At 50.0% G+C, this 22,268-nt stretch overlaps 1 protein-coding gene across 1 annotated transcript; it reads left to right on the top strand.

The window, feature by feature from the left end:
* Positions 1-2,531: 2,531 nt before the first annotated feature.
* On the top strand, positions 2,532-15,962 carry LOC144593942 (BEN domain-containing protein 3-like). Its single transcript, XM_078400076.1, is given in 5 exon segments — positions 2,532-2,556; positions 2,559-2,652; positions 8,434-8,543; positions 9,452-9,660; positions 13,015-15,962. Coding segments are annotated over 5 exon segments (3,120 nt in total). The 3' UTR covers positions 15,697-15,962.
* The last annotated feature ends 6,306 nt before the right edge of the window (positions 15,963-22,268 follow it).

Genomic DNA, 22,268 nt, shown 5'->3' with positions numbered 1-22,268 from the left:
TGCCTTCTCCCATACCCCCTCACTCCGCTATCCTTAAGAGCTCTATCCAGCTCTCTCTTGAAAGCATCCAACGAACTGGCCTCCACTGCCTTCTGAGGCAGAGAATTCCACACCTTCACCACCCTCTGACTGAAAAAGTTCTTCCTCATCTCCGTTCTAAATGGCCTACCCCTTATTCTCAAACTGTGGCCCCTTGTTCTGGACTCCCCCAACATTGGGAACATGTTATCTGCCTCTAATGTGTCCAATCCCCTAATTATCTTATATGTTTCAATAAGATCCCCCCTCATCCTTCTAAATTCCAGTGTATACAAGCCCAATCGCTCCAGCCTTTCAACATACGACAGTCCCGCCATTCCGGGAATTAACCTAGTGAACCTACGCTGCACGCCCTCCATAGCAAGAATATCCTTCCTCAAATTTGGAGACCAAAACTGCACACAGTACTCCAGGTGCGGTCTCACCAGGGCCCGGTACAACTGTAGAAGGACCTCTTTGCTCCTATACTCAACTCCTCTTGTTACGAAGGCCAACATTCCATTGGCTTTCTTCACTGCCTGCTGAACCTGCATGCTTCCTTTCATTGACTGATGCACTAGGACACCCAGATCTCGTTGAACTCCCCCTCCTCCTAACTTGACACCATTCAGATAATAATCTGCCTTTCTATTCTTACTTCCAAAGTGAATAACCTCACACTTACCTACATTAAACTGCATCTGCCATGTATCCGCCCACTCACACAACCTGTCCAAGTCACCCTGCAGCCTTATTGCATCTTCCTCACAATTCACACTACCCCCCAACTTAGTATCATCTGCAAATTTGCTAATGGTACTTTTAATCCCTTCGTCTAAGTCATTAATGTATATCGTAAATAGCTGGGGTCCCAGCACCGAACCTTGCGGTACCCCACTGGTCACTGCCTGCCATTCCGAAAGGGACCCATTTATCCCCACTCTTTGCTTTCTGTCTGTCAACCAATTTTCTATCCATGTCAGTACCCTACCCCCAATACCATGTGCCCTAATTTTGCCCACTAATCTCCTATGTGGGACCTTGTCGAAGGCTTTCTGAAAGTCGAGGTACACCACATCCACTGACTCTCCCTTGTCAATTTTCCTAGTTACATCCTCAAAAAATTCCAGTAGATTTGTCAAGCATGATTTCCCCTTCGTAAATCCATGCTGACTCGGAATGATCCCGTTACTGCTATCCAAATGCTCAGCAATTTCGTCTTTTATAGTTACAGTTTGCCAAGAAGTATTTAAAAGAGCAACCACAGTTCTGGAAAAAGGTCTTGTGGACAGATGAGACGAAGATTAACTTATATCAGAGTGATGGCAAGAGCAAAGTATGGAGGAGAGAAGGAACTGGCCAAGATCCAAAGCATACCACCTCATCTGTGAAACATGGTGGTGGGGGTGTTATGGCCTGGGCATGTATGACTGCTGAAGGTACTAGCTCACTTATCTTCATTGATGATACAACTGCTGATGGTAGCAGCATAATGAATTCTGAAGTGTATAGACACATCCTATCTGCTCAAGTTCAAACAAATGCCTCAAAACTCATTGGTCGGCGGTTCATTTTACAGCAAGACAATGATCCCAAACATACTGCTAAAGCAACAAAGGAGTTTTTCAAAGCTAAAAAATGGTCAATTCTTGAATGGCCAAGTCAATCGCCCAATCCGAACCCCATTGAGCATGTCTTTTATATGCTGAAGAGAAAACTGAAGGGGACTAGCCCCCAAAACAAGCATAAGCTAAAGATGGCTGCAATACAGGCCTGGCAGAGCGTCACCAGAGAAGACACCCAGCAACTGGTGATGTCCATGAATCACAGACTTCAAGCAGTCATTGCATGGAAAGGATATGCAACAAAATACTAAACATGGCTACTTTCATTTACATGATATTGCTGTGTCCCAAACATTATGGTGCCCTGAAATGGTGGGACACTATGTATAAACACTGCTGTCATTTCTACATGGTGAAACCAAAATGTATAAAAATGGCCTTTATTAAAATCTGACAATGTGCACTTTAACCACATGTGATTTTTTCTATTGCAAATCTCAAATTGTGGAGTAGAGAGGCAAATAAATAAATGATGGGTCTTTGTCCCAAACATATGGAGGGCACTGTATGTGTATGGATATGTCTTTCTGTATGTGTGTTTCATTGTTCTATCTGGGACATATGACAATAAAACACTCTTGACTCACGCCTTCTCTCTCTCTTCTTTCACCATCTCCCTCCCTCCTTACTTCCTTCCCTCTCTCTCTTTCTCTCTCCTTTCACCCTCGCCCTCCAGCCTTTTCTTCCCTCCTCCCTCCCTCTCTCTCCCTCCTTCCCTCCCTCCCTCCCTCTCTCCCTCCCCTCCCTCCCTCTCTCTCCCTCCTTCCCTCCCTCCCTCTCTCTCTCCTTCCCTCACTTCTCCCTTCCCTCCTTCCCTCCCTCCCTCTCTCCCTCCCTCTCTCCCTCCCTCTCTCCCTCCCTCTCTCCCTCCCTCCCTCGGCTGCGGAAATGACACAAAGTCGCGTCACGGAGCGACACCACGGAGGGAAAAAACACGCAGAGAGAGAGAGACAAACAGGCAGCGAGACAACGAGCGCTGCTGCGGCCTCACCCACCCGCTGTGGTGCAGGTACAGGGGCAGGGGCAGGTACAGGGGGCAGGGGCAGGTACAGGTACAGGGGGCAGGTACAGGGGCAGGTACAGGGGCTGGGGCAGGTACAGGGGGCAGGTACAGGGGCAGGTACAGGGGCTGGGGCAGGTACAGGGGGCAGGGACAGGGGCAGGGGCAGGTACAGGGGGCAGGTACAGGGGCAGGTACAGGGGCTGGGGCAGGTACAGGGGCGCAGGGGCAGGGGCAGGTACAGGGGGCAGGGGCAGGTACAGGGGGCAGGGGCAGGGACAGGTACAGGGGGTAGGGGCAGGTACAGGGGGCAGGGGCAGGTACAGGGACAGGTACAGGGGGCAGGTACAGGGGGCAGGGGACAGGTACAGGGACAGGTACAGGGGCAGGTACAGGGACAGGTACAGGGGGCAGGTACAGGGGGCAGGTACAGGGGGCAGGTACAGGGGGCAGGTACAGGGGGCAGGTACAGGGGGCAGGGGACAGGTACAGGGACAGGTACAGGGGCAGGTACAGGACAGGTACAGGGGGCAGGTACAGGGGGCAGGTACAGGGGGCAGGTACAGGGGGCAGGTACAGGGGGCAGGGGCAGGTACAGGGGGCAGGGGCAGGTACAGGGGGCAGGTACAGGGGGCAGGGGCAGGTACAGGGGGCAGGTACAGGGGGCAGGTACAGGGGGCAGGGGCAGGTACAGGGGGCAGGTACAGGGGGCAGGTACAGGGGGCAGGTACAGGGGGGCAGGGGCAGGTACAGGGGGCAGGGGCAGGTACAGGGGGCAGGGGCAGGTACAGGTGAGCACAGGTGAGTGACGGCACGTCCAGGGGCCGGAGCCACAGGGTTGTGCGACCAAGGACACGTCCCTCAGCCTCAGACAGACATGGGGCAACGCGCTGCGGGTCACAGCATCGCCCTCCCCTCGCATCTCACCCGCTCCCACCCACAGCTTGTGATCACAGTGTCGTGGGCTCACTCAACCACACCCTCTCCACGTCACTCCCACTCTCCCCCTTCTTCCCCTCTCACCCTCTCACCCTCTCACCCCTCTCACCCTCTCCCTCCCACTATCACTCTCATTCTCCACCACTCCCACTCTTTCACTCTTCCCTTCTCCCCTCTCTCTCCCCTCCCCCTCTCTCACCCTCCCCCCTCTCTCTCCCTCCCCCTCTCTCACCCCCCCCCTCACTCTCTCCCCCAATCTCCCCTGTCACCCTCACTCTCTCTCACCCTCCCCCTCTCTCCCCCTCTCTCCCCCTCCCCCTCTCACTCTCCCCCTCTCTCTCTCTCTCTCTCTCCCTCCTCTCTCCCTCTCTCTCTCTCTCTCTCCCCTCCCCTCCCCCTGCCAGTCGGGGCGGTCACAGCAACCAGCCCGCCCCCAGCTCTACATTTAGCCGCAGCAGGAATCGTGATCAGTCACGGGCAACGTCACATGAAAACTCACACACACACACACACACAGACACACACAGACACGCACACACACACACACACACAGGCACACACACACACACAGACACACACACACACACACACACACAGGCAAACACAGACACGCACACCACACACACACACACAGACAAACACAGACACGCACACACACACACAGACACGCACACACACACACACACAGGCAAACACAGACACGCACACACACACAGGCAAACACAGACACGCACACACACACACACACACAGGCAAACACAGACACACACACACACACACACAGGCAAACACAGACACGCACACACACACACACACACACACACACACACACACACAGACACACACACACACACACACAGGCAAACACAGACACACACACACACACACAGGCAAACACAGACACGCACACACACACACACACACACACAGACACGCACACACAGACAAACACAGGCAGCAACTTATGTTGATTAAGTAGAGAAAATAAAGAAGTTCTCTCAAAAGAAAAAATAGTTTCAAAAGAACAAAATAAATAATTTGTTTATCCATCCATCCATTTATTGATTGATCAAGCGACCTGTTGCTTTATTCACCTTTAGTTATTTATCTCAATTCATTTACTTATTTATGAAACTGTGCCTGAGATCAAGAAAACAGCATCGGCTTCCTTCTCATGACACCCCCTCCTGCCATCAGTTTGTAATTGCAGTGTTGTGGGCTCACTCCCCCCACACCCTCTCACCCTCCCCCTCCACCCCCTCTCACCCTCCCCCTCCACCCCCTCTCCTCCTCCCCTCTCACTCCCCCTCTCCCCCTCACTCTCCCCTCCCCCTCTCACTCTCCCCCTCTCTCCCTCCCCCTCCACCTCCCCTCTCACTCCCCCTCTCCCCCCACACAACCTTCCCCCTCACTCTCCCCCTCACTCTACCTTCCCCTCACTCTCACTCTCATGCCCTCTCTCTCTCTCTCTCTCTCTCTCTCTCTCTCTCTCTCTCTCTCTCTCTCTCTCCCTCTCTCTCTCTCTCTCTCCCTCTCTCTCTCTCTCTCTCTCTCTCTCTCTCTCTCTCTCTCTCTCCCTCTCTCCCCCCTCCCGGGCAGCCGGCCTTGGCGTTACCGTCGGGCATGGTGTAGCTCTCCCCCCCCCTCCTCTCTCTCTCTCCCCTCCCCTCCCCCTGCCAGTCGGGGCGGTCACAGCGCCAGCCCTCCCCCAGCTCCGCATTTACCCGCAGCAGGAGTCGTGATCAGTCACAGGCAACATCACATGAAAACTCACACACACACACTCACATAAACACACACACTCACATAAACACACACACATTCGCATAAACACTCACTCGCATAGACACACACACACTCACATAAACACACACTCATACACTCACATAAACACACACTCACACACACACACACTCACATAAACACACACACTCACATAAACACTCACACTCACATAAACACACACACACTCACATAAACACACACACTTGCATAGACACACAGACCCACAAACACTCGCATAAACACACACACACTCACATAAACACACACTCACACACACACACGCTCGCATAAACACACACACTCACATAAACACACACACACTCACATAAACACACACACTTGCATAGACACTCAGACCCACAAGCACTCGCATAAACACACACACTCACATAAACACACACTCACGTAAACACACACACACACACACACACATAAACACACACACACACTCACTCACATAAACACACACACACTCACATAAACACACACACTCACATAAACACACACACTCACATAAACACACACTCACATAAACACACACACACACTCACATAAACACACACACACACTCGCATAAACACACACACACTCGCATAAACACACACACACTCACATAAACACACACACACTCACATAAACACACACACTCACATAAACACACACACTCACATAAACACACACACACACTCGCATAAACACACACACACACACTCACATAAACACACACACACACACTCGCATAAACACACACTCACATAAACACACACACACACACTCGCATAAACACACACACACACTCACATAAACACACACACACACTTGCATAAACACACACTCACATAAACACACACTCGCATAAACACACACACTCGCATTAACACACACACTCACATAAACACACACACTCACATAAACACAGACATACACACACACACATAGATAGACAGACACACACAGACAGCAACTTATGTTGATTAAGTAGAGAAAATAGAGTTGTTCTCTCAAAAGAAAAAATAGTTTCAAAAGAACAAAATAAATAATTTGTTTATCCATCCATTTATTCATTGATCAAGCGATCTATTTATTTATTTATCTTTAGTTATTTATCTATTTACATTTACTTATTTATTAAATTGAGCCGCCTGAGATCAAGAAAAATAGCATCATTTTTGTCAGATTTCACTGTAAATCATTTTTAAGGAATGCATTTAGAGTTCGTGCCTGACCACAGTGCTGTCATCTTTAGGCAGCTTTGGCAACAGTTTTGATGTTATTTACTGTTGTGAGATGCACTGAGAGCAGGTTTAGGTTTAGGTTTATTACTATAACATGGATCCTTGTACAGGCTGTGTTTTGCATGCTATTCGCTGAGATCAGATAATACCACACATAAATACAATCAAGTCAAACTCAAGTACAATAGGTAGAGCAAGTAAGTTCATAAGGTCATGTCAGAGGGGCAGAATTAGGCCATTCGGCCCATCGAATCGACTCCGCCCATCAACCATGGCTGATCTATCTTTCCCTCTCAACCCCATTCTCCTGTCTTCTCCCCATAACCCCTGACAGCCGCACTAATCAAGAATCTATCAATCCTCAGGAAAACCAACCTGCAGGAGAAGCTCATGTTGTCCTTCTATCGCTGCTCCATCGAGAGTGTGCTGGCATACTGTATAACCACATGGTATGCCAGCTGCTCAGAAAAGGACAGGAAGGCCCTTCAGAGGGTCATCACGACGGCCCAGAAGATCATCGGCTGCTCACTGCCCTCCCTGGAGCACCTGTTCAGCCTACGCTGCCTCAGTAGAGCAGGCAAAATAATAAAAGATCCATCCCACCCCGGCCACCGTCTGTTTGTTCATCTGCCCTCTGGTCGACGTTACAGGTCGATCAAATCCCGAACAAACAGACTTAAAAACAGTTTTTACCCCAGGGCCATACGAGAACTGAACACTACCTTTGCACTAGGCAACACCGTTAAAAAATCTTGTACTTAATATAATTGTATTTAATTGTATTTATGTATTTATTTGTTTTTGCATTTATTGCATATATGTTTGTACGCACCGTCAGGATTGGCTATTTTTTAATTTCGTTGTACTCGTTGCAATGACAATAAATGAATATTATTATTATTATTATTATTATTAAAAGTATCCATTGACTTGGCCTCCACAGCCGTCTGTGGCAATGAATTCCACAGATTCACCACCCCTTGACTAAAGAAACTCCTTCTCCTCTCCACTCTAATGGCATGAATGGGTACAAAGGGGAAGATACAGAGTGCAGGATATAGTTCTCAGCATTGTAGCGCATCAGTTCCACAGACAAAGTCCAATGTCCGCAATGGGGTAGAGGTGAATCGGATACAGCACGGAAACAGGCCCTTTGGCCCACCGAGCCTGCGCCGATCAGCGATCCCCGCACACTAACACTATCCTAAACACTAGGGACAATTTACAATCTTTACCAAAGCCAATTAACCTGCAAACCCGCACGGCTTTGGAGTGTGGAAGGAAACCAGAGCACCCGGAGAAAACCCACGCGGTCACGGGGAGAATGTTCAAACTCGGTACAGACAGCACCCGTAGTCTGGAAAACAACTGCAGATGCTGGTACAAATCGAAGGTATCACAAAATGCTGGAGTAACTCAGCAGGTCAGGCAGCATCTAGGAGAGAGGGAATGGGTGACGTTTCGGGTCGAGACCCTTCTTCAGATCCGAAACGTCACCCAGTCCCTCTCTCCTAGATGCTGCCTGACCTGCTGAGTTACTCCAGCATTTTGTGGCACCCGTAGTCAGGATGGAACCCGGGTCTCAGACGCTGTGAGGCAGCAACTCTACCGCTGCACCACCACGACTGTGTTGGTTTTTAATCTGAAGAGTTTGATTGAGCTTTTTCAAGCACATTTGATATGGCACTGGGGACAGCTCGATTGTAATCATGTATTGTCTTTCCACTGGCTGGTTAGCACCCAACAGAAGCTTTCCACTGTACCTCGGTACACGTGACAATAAACTACACTGAACGGAGTAGTCGTTTATCTGTGGAATTCTTTATTGCAGGTATACAATGAACAGCACAGAAAAGCTCGATGAGAGTGATTTCAGAACAACGTTCAGAGGTCTAAACCCTTCAGTCAGGAAGGATGAAGAATTGGAAAATGGAGATACTGGTAAATTCCTTTGCACACATTTTTTTTGATGAGGAGAATAATGAGTGTAGTTTATTGTCACGTGTACCGAGGTAAGTGAATAACATTTAGTGCAAGGTAAAGCCAGTAAAGTTCGATCAAAGATAGTCTGAGGGTCATCAATAGGGTAGATAGTAGTTTAGGATTGCTCTCTAGTTACTGATAGGATGGTTCAGTTGCCTGATAACAGCTGGGAAGAAACTGTCCCTGAATCTGGAGGTGCGTGTTTTCACACTTCTGTACCTCTTGCCCGATGGGAGAGGGGAGAAGAGGGAGTGGCCGGGGTGTGACTGGTCCTTGATGATGCTGCTGGCCTTGCCGAGGCAGCGTGAGGTGTAGACGGAGTCAATGGAAAGGAGTTTTTGATGTAATGGGTCTCATACCAAGCAAGGGCATAGAGAAAATAGAGATATTCGGACATTCTCATTGAGAGAGACTCGGTAATGTGTGGGCATGGATTTTGAGGCAGAGACATGAATGACTTTATTTTCAGACTCCTTTTATTTGTAAGAGCTCAAAGTAACTTGCAGTTTCATTAGTCTTTCTGTGTACCAGCTTTAGGTTTATTATTGTCAAGTGTCATGAGGTAAAGTGAAAAGCTTTAGTTTGCATAGAGTCATACATTGTGGAAACAGGCCCTTCAGCCCAACTTGCCCACACCGGCCAGCATGTCCCATCCACACTAGTCCCATCTGCCTGCGCTTGGCCCATATCCCTCCAAACCTGCCCATTGCGATAGCACCCATAGTCAGGATCGAACCCGTGTCTCCGGCGCTGTGAGGCAGCAACTCTACCGCTGCACCACCATGCTGCCCTTACAGTGGAATGATCAGAATAATGAACTGGTGCTTTCTGTCTGTCTGTCTCTCTCTCCCTCTCTCCTCTTGCAGTAACAAACGTCAATATTGAGGTGGTGAAGACCGAAGTGCGTGTGAGCGATGATGATGATGATGAGGGTGGTTTTAGCCCAGACAGAGCTGCAGAGAACAGCAGCGAACCCAACGCCCTAAAACGGAAACAGACACCCAGTGGTTTCGGTGAGATGTTCACAGACTATGAAAGCCCCATCGTCTATAAATGGAGAAGAGTTAACTGTGAGGTAATGTCAATCTAGCTTAACCGTACAAAGACCTTTTAGTCGTAATGCTCTTTGACACGAACAATCGCAGCATCCACCTATCACTCGCCTGTCTTTGTCCTGGTCTCACCTCTCTTCCAGCTTTCACTCCCCCACCACAATCACCACAAACATGGGCGGCACGGTGGCGCAGCGGTAGAGTTGCTGCCTCACAGCGCCGGAGACCCGGGTTGCATCCTGACGACCGGTGCTGTCTGTACGGAGTTTGTACGTTCTCCCCGTGACCGCGTGGGCTTTCTCCGGGAACTCCGGTTTCCTCCCACACTCCAAAGACGTACAGGTTTGTAGATTGATTGGCTTCGGTAAAGATTGTAAATTGTCCCCAGTGTGTAAGTAAGGCAGTGCTAGTGTTCGGGAATCGCTGGTCGGTGTGGATTCGAGCTGTATCTCTAAACTAACCTGAACTAAACAATCAGTCTGATGAAGGGTCCCGACCCAAATGGTCAGCTGTCCAAGGTTTGTGTTTGAGACACAGCGCAGAGACAGGCCATCTGACCCACCGAGTCCACACCGACCTACGATCACCCCGTACACCAGCACTGTCCCACACAATGGAGACAAGTTTACCCAAAACCAAATTAACCTACAAACCTGTACGTCTTTGGAGTGTGGGAGCACCCGGAGATAATGCACATTGTCACGGGGATAACGTACTAACTCCACACAGACAGCACCCCTAAGACTTGATGTGGATCATCAACATTGCAATGTATTTTAACTGTACACAGATCTGTTAGTTTTTATGTTCTTTAACACAAACAAATGCAGTATCTTTCTATCACTTGCCATAATTTGTCCTGCCCTCGCCTCTCCTCCAGCTTTCATTCCCAGACCACAATCAGTTGGAAGGAGGGTCCTGACCCGGAACATCACCGATCCATACTCATCAGTGATGCTGTTTGACCCACTGAGTTACTCCAGCACTTTGTGTCTTTTTTTTGTGTTAACCAGCATCTGCATTTCTTTATTTCTACGTTTAACACTAGTGTGTGTTACTTTCTCATGTTCATAAGACATCGGGGCAGAGTTAGGCCATTCGGCCCATCAAGTCTACTCTGCCATGCAATCATGGCTGACCTATCTTTCCCTCTCAACCCCATTCTCCTGCCTTCTCCCCATATCCCCTGACACCCGTACTGATCAAGAATATGTCAACCCTTGCATTAAAAATACCCATTGACGTCATCCACAGCCTCTGTGCCAATGAATTCCACAGATTCACCACCCTCTGAAGAAATTCCTTCTCGTCTATTTTCAAAAGGCACGTCCTTTAATTGTGAGGCTGTGTCCTCTGGTCCAAGATTCTCCCACTAGTGGAAACATCCTCTCCACATCTGCTCTAACCAGATGTGGAGTGGATCTGGGTAGAGCAGATCTATTCCACATCTTTCTTTATGCGGGTGTGAAGATGAAATATATTCAATGATTCAATGGTTCAATTATACTTTATTGTCACCTGCACCTTGCGACAGTGAAAGGCTTTGTTTTGTGTACAACTGGTGAAATCATACAGCAGACCTCATAAACTCCTCAACGCCAAATGCAAATTGGAGGAACACCACTTCTCATTTGGCTTGGGCAGCTTACAGCCCAGCGGTATGAATATTGATGTCTCTAACTTCAAATAACCCTTGCCTTCCCTCTCTCTCCATCCCTCCCCCTCCCTAGTTCTCTGACTAGTTTCACTATCCTTCTGGTTAATTTAACTGTTTGTGTGCCACGCTGATACCTTCCCCTCAACCCACAATGACCATCGTACGTACATCTCCTTGATCAGCATCTGCTTTGATCTGTCCCTTTCCCCACCTTACTCTTCCATATCTCTAGACTCTGCCTGTCCCGCTGAGTTACTCCAGCATTTTGTGTCAAGCTTCAATGAATATTGGGTATCAGCGACTGCAAGTATGAGAAGATAGACACAAAACGCTGGAGCAACTCAGCGGGACAGGCAGCATCTCTGGAGAGAAGGGATGGGTGACGTTTCGGGTCGAGACCCTTCTTCAGACTGGTTAGGGATAAGGCAAACGAGAGATGTGGACGGTGATGTGGAGAGATAAAGAACAATGAATGAACGATATGCAAAAATAGTAACGATGATAAAGGAAAGGAAGGAACGGGTGACGTTTCGGGTATGTACGCAAAGAATAAATCAAGGCCAGCAAGGGTGATCAAGGAAAGGTGGAGCCCACAATGGTCTATTGTTGGCTGTGGAGAAGGTGATAACGAGGGGGTATGAACAGTGAAACTAGCAGGACGACGAGGGTGGGGGAGGGACGGGGAGAGAGAGGGAATGCAAGGGTTACTTGAAATCAATATTCATACCGAAGATAGACACAAAATACTGGAGTAACTCAGCGGGTCAGGCAGCATCTCTGGAGATGAGGAATAGGCGACGTTTCGGGTCGAGACCCTTCTTCAGAGTGAGAGTCAGGGGAGAGGGAAACGAGAGATGGAAAGGAAAGGTGTGAAAACGAGAGATCAAAAGGGGATGCGGTTCAAAGAAAATGTAGAATAGATCATAGTTAGCGAGGGGAGGGTGACAACGAGAGACACAGTGATAACATTTAACCATTAGACAGTCAAACATCAGAGAACGAGGACGGAGGAGGGATGGAGAGAGAGGGAAAGCCAGGGTTACGTGAAGTTGGAGAAGTCAATGTTCATACCGCTGGGGTGTGAGCTGCCCAAGCCAAATACGAGGTGCTGTTCCTCCAATTTGTGCTGGGCCCAACTCTGACAGTGGAGGAGGCCCAGGACAGAATGGTCAGTGTGGGAAAGAGAGGGGTGGGTTAAAGTGTTTAGCAGCGTGAAGATCGTGTAGGTCTTGGTTCATTGATTCATGCAGGAAACATGTTCCCAATGTTGGGGGAGTCCAGAACCAGGGGCCACAGATTAAGAATAAGGGGTAGGCCATTTAGAACTGAGATGAGGAAAAACTTTTTCAGTCAGAGAGTTGTGAATCTGTGGAATTCTCTGCCTCAGAAGGCAGTGGGGGCCAATTCTCTAAAAGCATTCAAGAGAGAGCTAGATAGAGCTCTTAAGGATAGCGGAGTCAGGGGGTATGGGGAGAAGGCAGGAACGGGGTACTGATTGAGAATGATCAGCCATGATCACATTGAATGGCAGTGCTGGCTGGAAGGGCCGAATGGCCTCCTCCTGCACCTGTTGTCTATTGAAGGTATTTATTCACAAAATGCTGGAGTAACTTAGCAGGTCAGGCAACATCAGGGAGAGAGGGAATGGGTGATATTTCGGGTTGAGACCCTTCTCCAGACTTGGTTCATTGATGCTGCTTGACGTTTATTTCCCCACAAGGACGTGTTTGCCAGTTTGAGGGGCTCCAGCTCTTCCCAGCGGTCCCCGGAAGGTGCGATCAGGGCGAGGGGAATCAGCAGCACTGCGTGGCCGGAGAAGGACCAGACTGTGGGGGCCGGACCCTCGTTGAGGAAACCTCTGTACGGCATCACACACAAGATCTCGGAGCGCCGGAGCCTGCCGACGGGAGACCAGAAGCCCCCCGCTGACGGGGCTTCGTCCACCGGCCTCCCCCAGCAACACAACCCGAGCGAGGGCCACAAGAAGCCCCCCAGCAAGCTGTGGCCCCCGGCCCCCGGAGCCCAGCCCAGCCTCCACTCCCTGGTCCACAAGATGTTCTTCACCCTCAGCAGCCTGAGCTCCACCATGACCCAGCTCCACAGCAAGATCGACCTGCTGTCGCTGGAGGTGGGCCGCATCAAGAGGCAGGTGGGGGCGGCACACGGGGCCGGTGAGTTCCCACCGCCGGCCGAGTACCGGCTGGACACGGGCGAGCTGCAGCGGCTGGTGGAGCTGAGCTCGTCACCGGGGGACCTCTCCTGCCGCCTGCTGGTCCAGCTCTTCCCGCACCTCCTGGCAGACCAGCGGGTGGCCGGGGGCTGCCGGACCTGCAACGCCCACCCCCAGAGCAAGCTGGACACCTTCCACCTGCAGCTCATACGCAACTACGTGGAGCTTTGCTACCCGCCCGCCGCCAGCGGCAACGTGTGGGGCTCGCACTGCCTGCCGCGGCTCAACCGCTTCTTCACCACCTCCTGGGCGCACAGGGAGATGGACAGAAGCGTGCCCCTGTCCACCGTGGGCAGCCTCGGCCGGGAAAACCATCACCATGACCGTGACCATGGCCACATCCATGACCAAGACCATGACCATGACTGTGACTGTGGCCGTGACTGTGACCACCACCATGACCAAGACCATGACCATGACCACATCCATGACCAAGACCATGACCGTGCCTGTGACCACCACCATGACCAAGAACATGACCATGGCCACATCCATGACCAAGACCATGACTGTGAACACGACCATGACCATCACCATCACCATGACCTTCACCACATCCATGACCATCATCAAGACCATGACCGTGACCATGACCATGACCACATCCATGACCATGAGCATGACCGTGACCAAGGCCATCACCAAGATCATGACCGTGACCGTGACCATGACCACATCCATGACCGTGACCAAGACCATCACCATGACCAAGACGACATCCATGACCGTGACCATGACCACATCCATGACCGTGACCAAGACCATCACCATGACCAAGACGACTTCCATGACCGTGACCATGACCACATCCATGACCATCACCATGACCATGACAATGAGCATGACCATGAGCACATTCATGACCAAGACCGTGACTGTGACCACATTCATGACCGTGACCATGACCACATCCATGACCGTGACCAAGACGACATCCATGACCGTGAACATGACCGTGACCACATCCATGACCATGACCAAGACCATCACCAAGACCATGACCACATCCATGACCATGACCACATCCATGACCATGACCACATCCAAGACCATGACCGTGACTGTGACCAAGACGACATCCATGACCATGTCCATGACCGTGACCACATCCATGACCGTGACCGTGACCATGACCAAGACCATGACCATGGCCACTGGGACGGGCAGAGGGGTGGCGGTGGGTCCTTGGTGCCGGGCGGCCGGGGGCAGCTGCCAAGCCCCGAGCCCAGGCCGAGGAAGTTGTGGCTGAAGCCCGTGGACTTCAAACGCCTGGTGATCCCTCCTCCCGACTTCCAGCTGCCCTGTGCGCAGCATGTCCTGGGCGCGCAGCAGCTGGAGAAGCTCTACCACAACAGCCTGTCCATCGGCAACTTCGCCTCCCGCCTGCTGGTCCGCCTCTTCCCCGAGCTCTTCACCCCCGACAACCTGAGGAAGAGCTACAACTGCAGCGGCTCCCTGGGCAAGAGGCAGCTGGACCCGGCCAGGATCAAGCTGATCCGCCACTATGTGCAGCTGATGTGCTCCAGGGCCAAGTGCAACAAGACCTGGAACCAAGAGTTTGTGTCCAAACTGGACGAGCGCTGCCGGCGCAGAGACACCGAGCAACGGCGAGTCTACCAGCAGCAGAGGAAGAGGTCCACCTCCTACAGTGGCGACCCAGGGCAGGAAGAGCCCACACTTGTGGCCCCCCAGCCAGAGCAGACCAACAGGGACTCCCCTCAACCACAGCCAAAGCCAACGCCAGGGGCAGAGCGCACAGAGCGCTACAACAGAAACTTCTGCACAGTCCCCCTCCACCAACTCCACGTCCCCACCGTCCACTTCCCCGTGGGCACCCAGCATCTCCTGTCCACCAAGGACCTGAAGGAGATCGTCCAGGACAGCCTGTCGGTCGGTAACTTCTCCGCCCGGCTCCTGGTCAGGATCTTCCCGGAGCTGTTCACGTCCGACAACCTCAGGCTGCAGTACAACCACTCTGGGGCTTGTAACAAGATGCAACTGGACCCGGTGCGCCTGAGGCTAGTCCGTCACTACGTGCAGGCAGTCTACCCTCAGGCCAAGAGCAACCACGTCTGGCATCTGGATTGCATCCCCAGCATCGACGAGAGGTGCAGAAGACCCACCAAGAGGAAGTCCAGGGCTAGCGCACACTCCAGGGACAAGAGACGCTGAGGGTGAGGCAGACAGACACCAGATGCTGGAGTCACTCAGCGGGTCGGGCAGCGTCTGTGGAGAGAAGGAATGGGCGACGTTGGGGGTCGAGACCCTTCTTCAGACTTTCAACCTTAAAGCGTTTCTCCCTCTGCCCTCTCCTTCCAAATATCAAACTGGGGATTTCTTTCCCTTCTCTGTGTGGAGGTTCACCACAAAACAGTGACCTGTTTGTAACGTTTGTACCAGCGCAGATAAGCTTACAATATCTGTTTTTAAACCTCAAAGTGCCGGCTCTAGAGAGAACCCATAGAGGGAGTTACCACCCACCTGACTGTTTCATCTTAGTTTAGTTTACTTTAGAGATACAGCACGGATATAGGCCCTTCGGCCCACTGAGCCCACGCTAGCACACTAGCACTGTCCCGCACACCAGGGACAATTTGCAATTTACTGAAGCCAATTAGCCTGCAAACCTGTACGTCTTTTAGAGTGTGGGAGGAAACCAGAGCACCTGGAGAAACCCACGTGGTCACGGGGAGAACGTACAAACTCCGTACAGACAGCACCCGGAGTCAGGATGGAACCCGGGTCCCCAGCGCTGTGAGGCAGCAACTCTACCGCTGCGCCGCCGTGCCACACCATGTGTAGTTTAGTTTAGACATACAGCACGGAAACAGGCCCTTTGGCCCATCGTATCCACGCCAACCAGCCATCACCCTGCACACATTAGTTTCATCCTACACACTCGGGACAATTTACAGAAGCCAATTCACCCACAAACCCCCACGTCTCTGGGATATGAGAGGTAACCGGAGCACCCGGAGAAATCCCAGGCCACTGTCTGGGTTTGGAGACCTGGTTTCAGATACAAGAGGGAAAGATGGAGTGAAGCTGGCTCCTCAATGGGAAGATCCCTCATGCTCATGTTCATAAGGTCTAGGAGCAGAATTAGGCTCCTCGACAGCCCATCAAGTCTACTCCCCCATTCAATCATGGCTGATCTATCTTTCCTTCACAACCCCATTCTCCTGCCATCCCCCCATAACCCCTGACACTCGTACCAATCAAGAATATATCTATCTCTGCCTTAAGAATATCCATTGACTTGGCCTCCACTGCCTCCTGTGGCAATGGATTCCACAGATTCACCACCCTCTGACTAAAGAAATTCCTCCTCATCTGCTCTCTAAAGGTACGTCCTTTTATTCTGAGGTATCACAAAATGTTGGAGTAACTCAGCGGGTCAGGCAGCATCTCAGGAGAGAAGGAATGGGTGACGTTTGGGGTTGAGACCCTTCTTCAGACTGATGTCAGCGGAGGGGGCGGGACAAAGAATGGATGTAGTTGGAGACAGGAAGACAGTGGGAAAACTGGGAAGGGGGAGGGGAAAGAGAGGGACCTAGGAGCTATTCTGAGGCTATGACCTCTAGTCCTAGACTCTCCCACTAGTGGAAACATCCTCTCCACATCCACTCTGTCCAAGCCTTTCACTATTTGGGAGTGGGGTCTATTGGATGAGATGGAGTGGTGTTAGTCCTGCAGTGGAGTGGGGTCTTCTGGAAGAGATGGAGTGGAGTTAGTCTCTCAGTTGAATGGGGTCTTCTGGAAGAGATGGAGTGGAGTTGGTTCCTCGATGGAATGGAGTCTTCTGGAAGAGATGAGGTGGAGTTGGTTCCTCACTGGGTGTAGGGACCACTGATCAATGGGTGTGCTTGGCCCTCTTCTCTTCCCATCCCACCAAGCAGGGCTGCTCATTTCCCTCAATGGGAGTGGGGACCAGGGTCTGGTGCAGTTGGCATGTCAAGGCCCTCATATGCTGGCATTGGAAAATGGTTCCCACTGTACTGGAATGAAAGAGCATGAGAGGACAGATACAAAGTGCTGGAGTAACTCAGCGGGTCATGCAGTATCTCGGGAGAGAAAGGATAACTGACAATTCCAGTCAAGACCCTTTGTGTGAAGAAGCGTTGCGATGTGAAACGTGGCCTATCCTTTCCAGAGCTGCTGCCTGTCCCGCTGAGTTACTCCAGCATTTTGTGCCTCTCGTTGACGTAAAGCAGCATCTGCAGTACTTTGTTCCCACGAGACTGAGAGTGTAACTGCTCATTTCTCAGATACTTTCTCAGTTGACAAACTCATTGCGTTTGTCCGAATTGTTTACCCGGAGGAAACATTTTGAATGGATAAATATACAAACATTATCATGAACCAAAGCTCCCAGTAACAAACGTGAGACTAGTTTGTCAATATTTGTACTGAAAGAGTTCAATCTTAAAATAACTTGTCATCTGAATGTTCATAAGTTCAACAAGCAGAACTAGACCATTCGGCCCATCAAGTCTACTCTGCCATTCAATCATGGCTGATCTCTCTCTCCCTCTCAACCCCATTCTCCTGCCTTCTCCCCATAACCCCTGACACCGTAGTAATCAAGAATCTGTCAATATGCGCCTTAAAAATGTCCATTGACTTGGCCTCTACAGGCTTCTGTGGCAATGAGTTCCAGATTCACCACGCTCTGACTGAAGAAATTCTTCCTCATCTCTTTTCTACAGGTATGTCCTTTTAATCAGAGGCTATGTCCTCTGGTCCTAGACTCTCCCACTAGTGGAAATATCCTCTCCATATCCACTCTAGCCAGACCTTTTTCTTTTTAGTTTTATGCAGTTTATGCATTTGGACTGTCAAATATCTGCACAAATATTAGGATTTGATTATCACCTGACATTTGGGTATAGATTGTCACAAAGTGCTGGAGTAACTCAGCGGGTCAGGCAGCATCTCTGGAGAGAAGGAATGGGTGATGTTTCGAGTCGACCCGAAACATCACCCATTCCTTCTCTCCAGTTATGCTGCCTGTCCCGCTGAGTTCCTCCAACATTTTGTGTCTATCTTCGGTGTAAACCAGCATCTGCAGTTCCTTCTTACACATGACACTTAGATATGCTATATATCGTTTTGGTATATTTGTGTACGTCAGTTATCTATAACCAACTCACGGAGATAATGTTTCAAATAGATTTATTGCCTATCTAGAAACATCTGTATTACAAAAATGGACACGTTAAATTGTACATCTTATCGTGGAACTATGAACATCGTAGCCAAAATCCTTCAAATTTGTCTCAATATTAAAGAATGACATTCAGTATGAAAGGCCGTCATATGCAACTTGACATCAAAGTGGTTTCCTTTGTAGAAAATGATTAAATATGCCTGAATGAAGAATTCATTGAAAATATTGTTGATGCCAATTTTCTGAAATTATGATTATAGATGATAATGATACGATACTGTCACATGTACCTATGTTCCTAGGTATGGTGAAATTTTCTATTTGACATACAATCCTCGGTAAATAGAAAAGTGCAACAATAGTAGTGTAATAGAAGAATTCACCGAGGCAATACACAAAGGGTCATAAGTTCATAAGTGATAGGAGTAGAATTAGCCCATCAAGTCTGAACTGAAAGTTGGCGTGCAGGTACAGCAGGCAGTGAAGAAAGCTAATGGAATGTTGGCCTTCATAACAAGAGGATTTCAGTATAGGAGTAAAGAGGCTCTTCTGCAGTAAGACCACATCTGGAGTAGTGTGTACAGTTTTGGTCTCCTAATTTGAGGAAGGACATCCTTGTAATTGTGGCAGTGCAGCGTAGGTTCACGAGATTGATCCCAGGGATGGCGGGACTGACGTATGAGGAAAGATTGAAAAGACTAGGCTTGTATCCACTGGAGTTTAGAAGGATGAGAGGGGATCTTATAGAAACATATAAAATTATAAAAGGTCTGAACAAGCCAGATGCAGGAAAAATGTTCCCAATGTTGAGCGAGTCCAGAACCAGGGGCCACAGTCTTACAATAAAGGGGAGGCCATTTAAAATTGAGGTGAGAAGAAACATTTTCACCCAGAGAGTTGTGAATTTGTGGAATTCTCCGCCACAGAGGGCAGTGGAAGCCAAATCACTGGATGGATTTAAGAGAGTGTTAGATAGAGCTCTAGGGGCTAGTGGAATCAAGGGATATGGGGAGAAGGCAGGCACGGGTTATTGATTGGGGACAATCAACCATGACCAAAATGAATGGTGGTGCTGGCTCGAAGGGCCGAATGGCCTCCTCCTGCACCAATTTTCTATGTAAGTCTACTCCACCATTCAATCATGGCTGATCTATCTTTCCCTCTCAACCCCATTCTCCAGCCTTCTCCCCATATCCCGTAACACCCATACTAATCAAAACCTAGCAATCTCCACTTCAAAAATACCCATTGACTTGGCCTCCACAGCCTTCTGTGGCAATGAATTCCACAGACTCACCACCCAATGGCTAAACTTTTATCTGCTTGTAGTACCTGCCTCAACTAGTACCAGCTCCTCTGGCAGCTCGTTCCATAAACCCACCATCCTAGATGCCTCTCAGGATCCCTCTAAACCTTTCCATTCCAAGTGATAATAGACAATAGGTGCAGGAGTAGGCCATTCGGCCCTTCGAGCCAGCACCGCCATTCAATGTGATCATGGCCGATCATTCTCAATCAGTACCCCGTTCCTGCCTTCTCCCCATACCCCCTGACTCCGCTATCCTTAAGAGCTCTATCTAGCTCTCTCTTGAATGCATTCAGAGAATTGGCCTCCACTGCCTTCTGAGGCAGAGAATTCCACAGATTCACAACTCTCTGACTGAAAAAGTTTTTCCTCATCTCAGTTCTAAACGGCCTACCCCTTATTTTTAAACTGTGGCCCCTTGTTCTGGACTCCCCCAACATTGGGAACATGTTTCCTGCCTCTAACGTGTCCAACCCCTTAATAATCTTATACGTGTCGATAAGATCTCTCATCCTTCTAAATTCCAGTGTATACAAGCCTAGTCGCTCCAGTCTTTCAACATATGACAGTCCCGCCATTCCAGGAATTAACCAAGTAAACCTACGCTGCACGCCCTCAATAGCAAGATAGGAGGAGAGTAGGCCATTTGGCCCATCAAATTTACTCCGCCATTCAATCATTGCTGATTGATCTTTCTCTCACAACCCCATTTTCCTGCCTTCTCCCCATAACCCCTGACACCGTCGATTCACCACCCTCTGACTAAAGAAATTCCACCTCATCTCCTTTCACAAGGTACCTACTTTTCTCGCGTAATAGTGGACTTCACAGAGCCGGTACACGGAGTCAACACGTTTCTGACCCCCCCCCACAAAGTTTCAAAGCTCTGAAGAGTGTAATCTTACCTTGGCCATAAAGGCCCGTTGTCATGGCAACACGGATCCTCTCCTCCATTCGCCACCATCCTGAAAATGGCCCTTTGTTAATGGTCGCCGACTCCCTCCACCCCAGTTCCCAGTCTTCGGAGTCGAGCAGGAGACCAGCCTCTCGTATCCCCAAGACGGGCGGATGTGAAGGTTGATTGGCCTCTGTAAAATTTCCCCTGATGTGCAGGAGGTGGATGTGAAAGTGGGATAACATAGAACTAGTGTGAACGGGTCAGCGTGGACTCGGTGGGCTGAAGGGCCTGTTTATATACCTCATCACTCAATGAATCAATCCTTGTTAAACGAATCAATAAAAAGCAAGGGGAGATTTTAGTTTAGTTCATCTATACACTAAAACTCTCGTTTGTTTGTTTGTTTGTTCCTGAACTACAGCCAAAACGGCGCACGATAGCGAGACAGTTTTAGGCCCAACTTACTCACCGTCGTCCCTTTGGTGCCAATGGGAGACGTGTCATTGAAATCGGTGTTATATTTTTTAAGTTATTCACATTTTAAAGTTTAAATCTATCCCCTAGAGAGGCAGGGGGAGGGAGGGAGGGGGGAGGATAAGGGGTGTTGACGGGGATGGAGTGGGGGGGAGCGAGAGGGAGGAGCGGAGGGAGGAGGGGAGGGGGAGGATAAATGGGGTTGATGGGATGGAGTGGGGGGAGGGAGGAGGGGGAGGGGAGGGGGGGACGAGAGGGGAAGGGGGAGAGGAGGGAGGAGCGGAGGGGAGAGGGGAGGGGAGGGGGAGGGGGAGGAGAGGGTGCTGCACCAATGCAGGAGAGGTTTGGTCCACTTGGTCTAGTTTAGTTTAGAGATACAGTGTGGAAACAGGCCCTTCAGCCCACCGAGTCCACACTGACCAGTGACCACACTGCACACCAACACTATACTACACACCAGGGACAATTTACAATTTATTTTAACCAGAGCCAGTTAACCTACACACCCGTACGTCTTTGGAATGTGGGATGAACACGGAGCACCCGGAGAAAACCCACGCAGTCACAGGGAGAAGGTAGAAACTCCGTACAGGCAGCACCCGTGGTCAGGATGGAACCCGGGTCTCTGGCGCTGTGAGGCAGCAACTCTACCGCTGCGCCACCGTGCAGCAGTAACGCAATGAACAATAATGGAGACAAATGGTTTGTTAAACTTTATTACAAGTGGATTTGAGGATGGGGAAGATATTGTACTGCAACACCAGGGAGACCACAGAAGGAAAACTGTGCACAGGTTTGGTCTCCTTACGAGAAAATAGGATGCACTGGACCGCCACTGATGTTCCTGCAACTGGTTGCCTGGCACCTCCTTTAATCCGCACAAAACCACCCCCCGG

This window comes from Rhinoraja longicauda, chromosome 5 (genome assembly GCF_053455715.1).
Source record: "Rhinoraja longicauda isolate Sanriku21f chromosome 5, sRhiLon1.1, whole genome shotgun sequence".
Taxonomy (NCBI): Eukaryota; Metazoa; Chordata; class Chondrichthyes; order Rajiformes; family Arhynchobatidae; genus Rhinoraja; species Rhinoraja longicauda.
The sequence above is the reverse complement of the archived record's forward strand: the minus strand, read 5'-3'. Positions and strand labels throughout refer to the sequence as shown.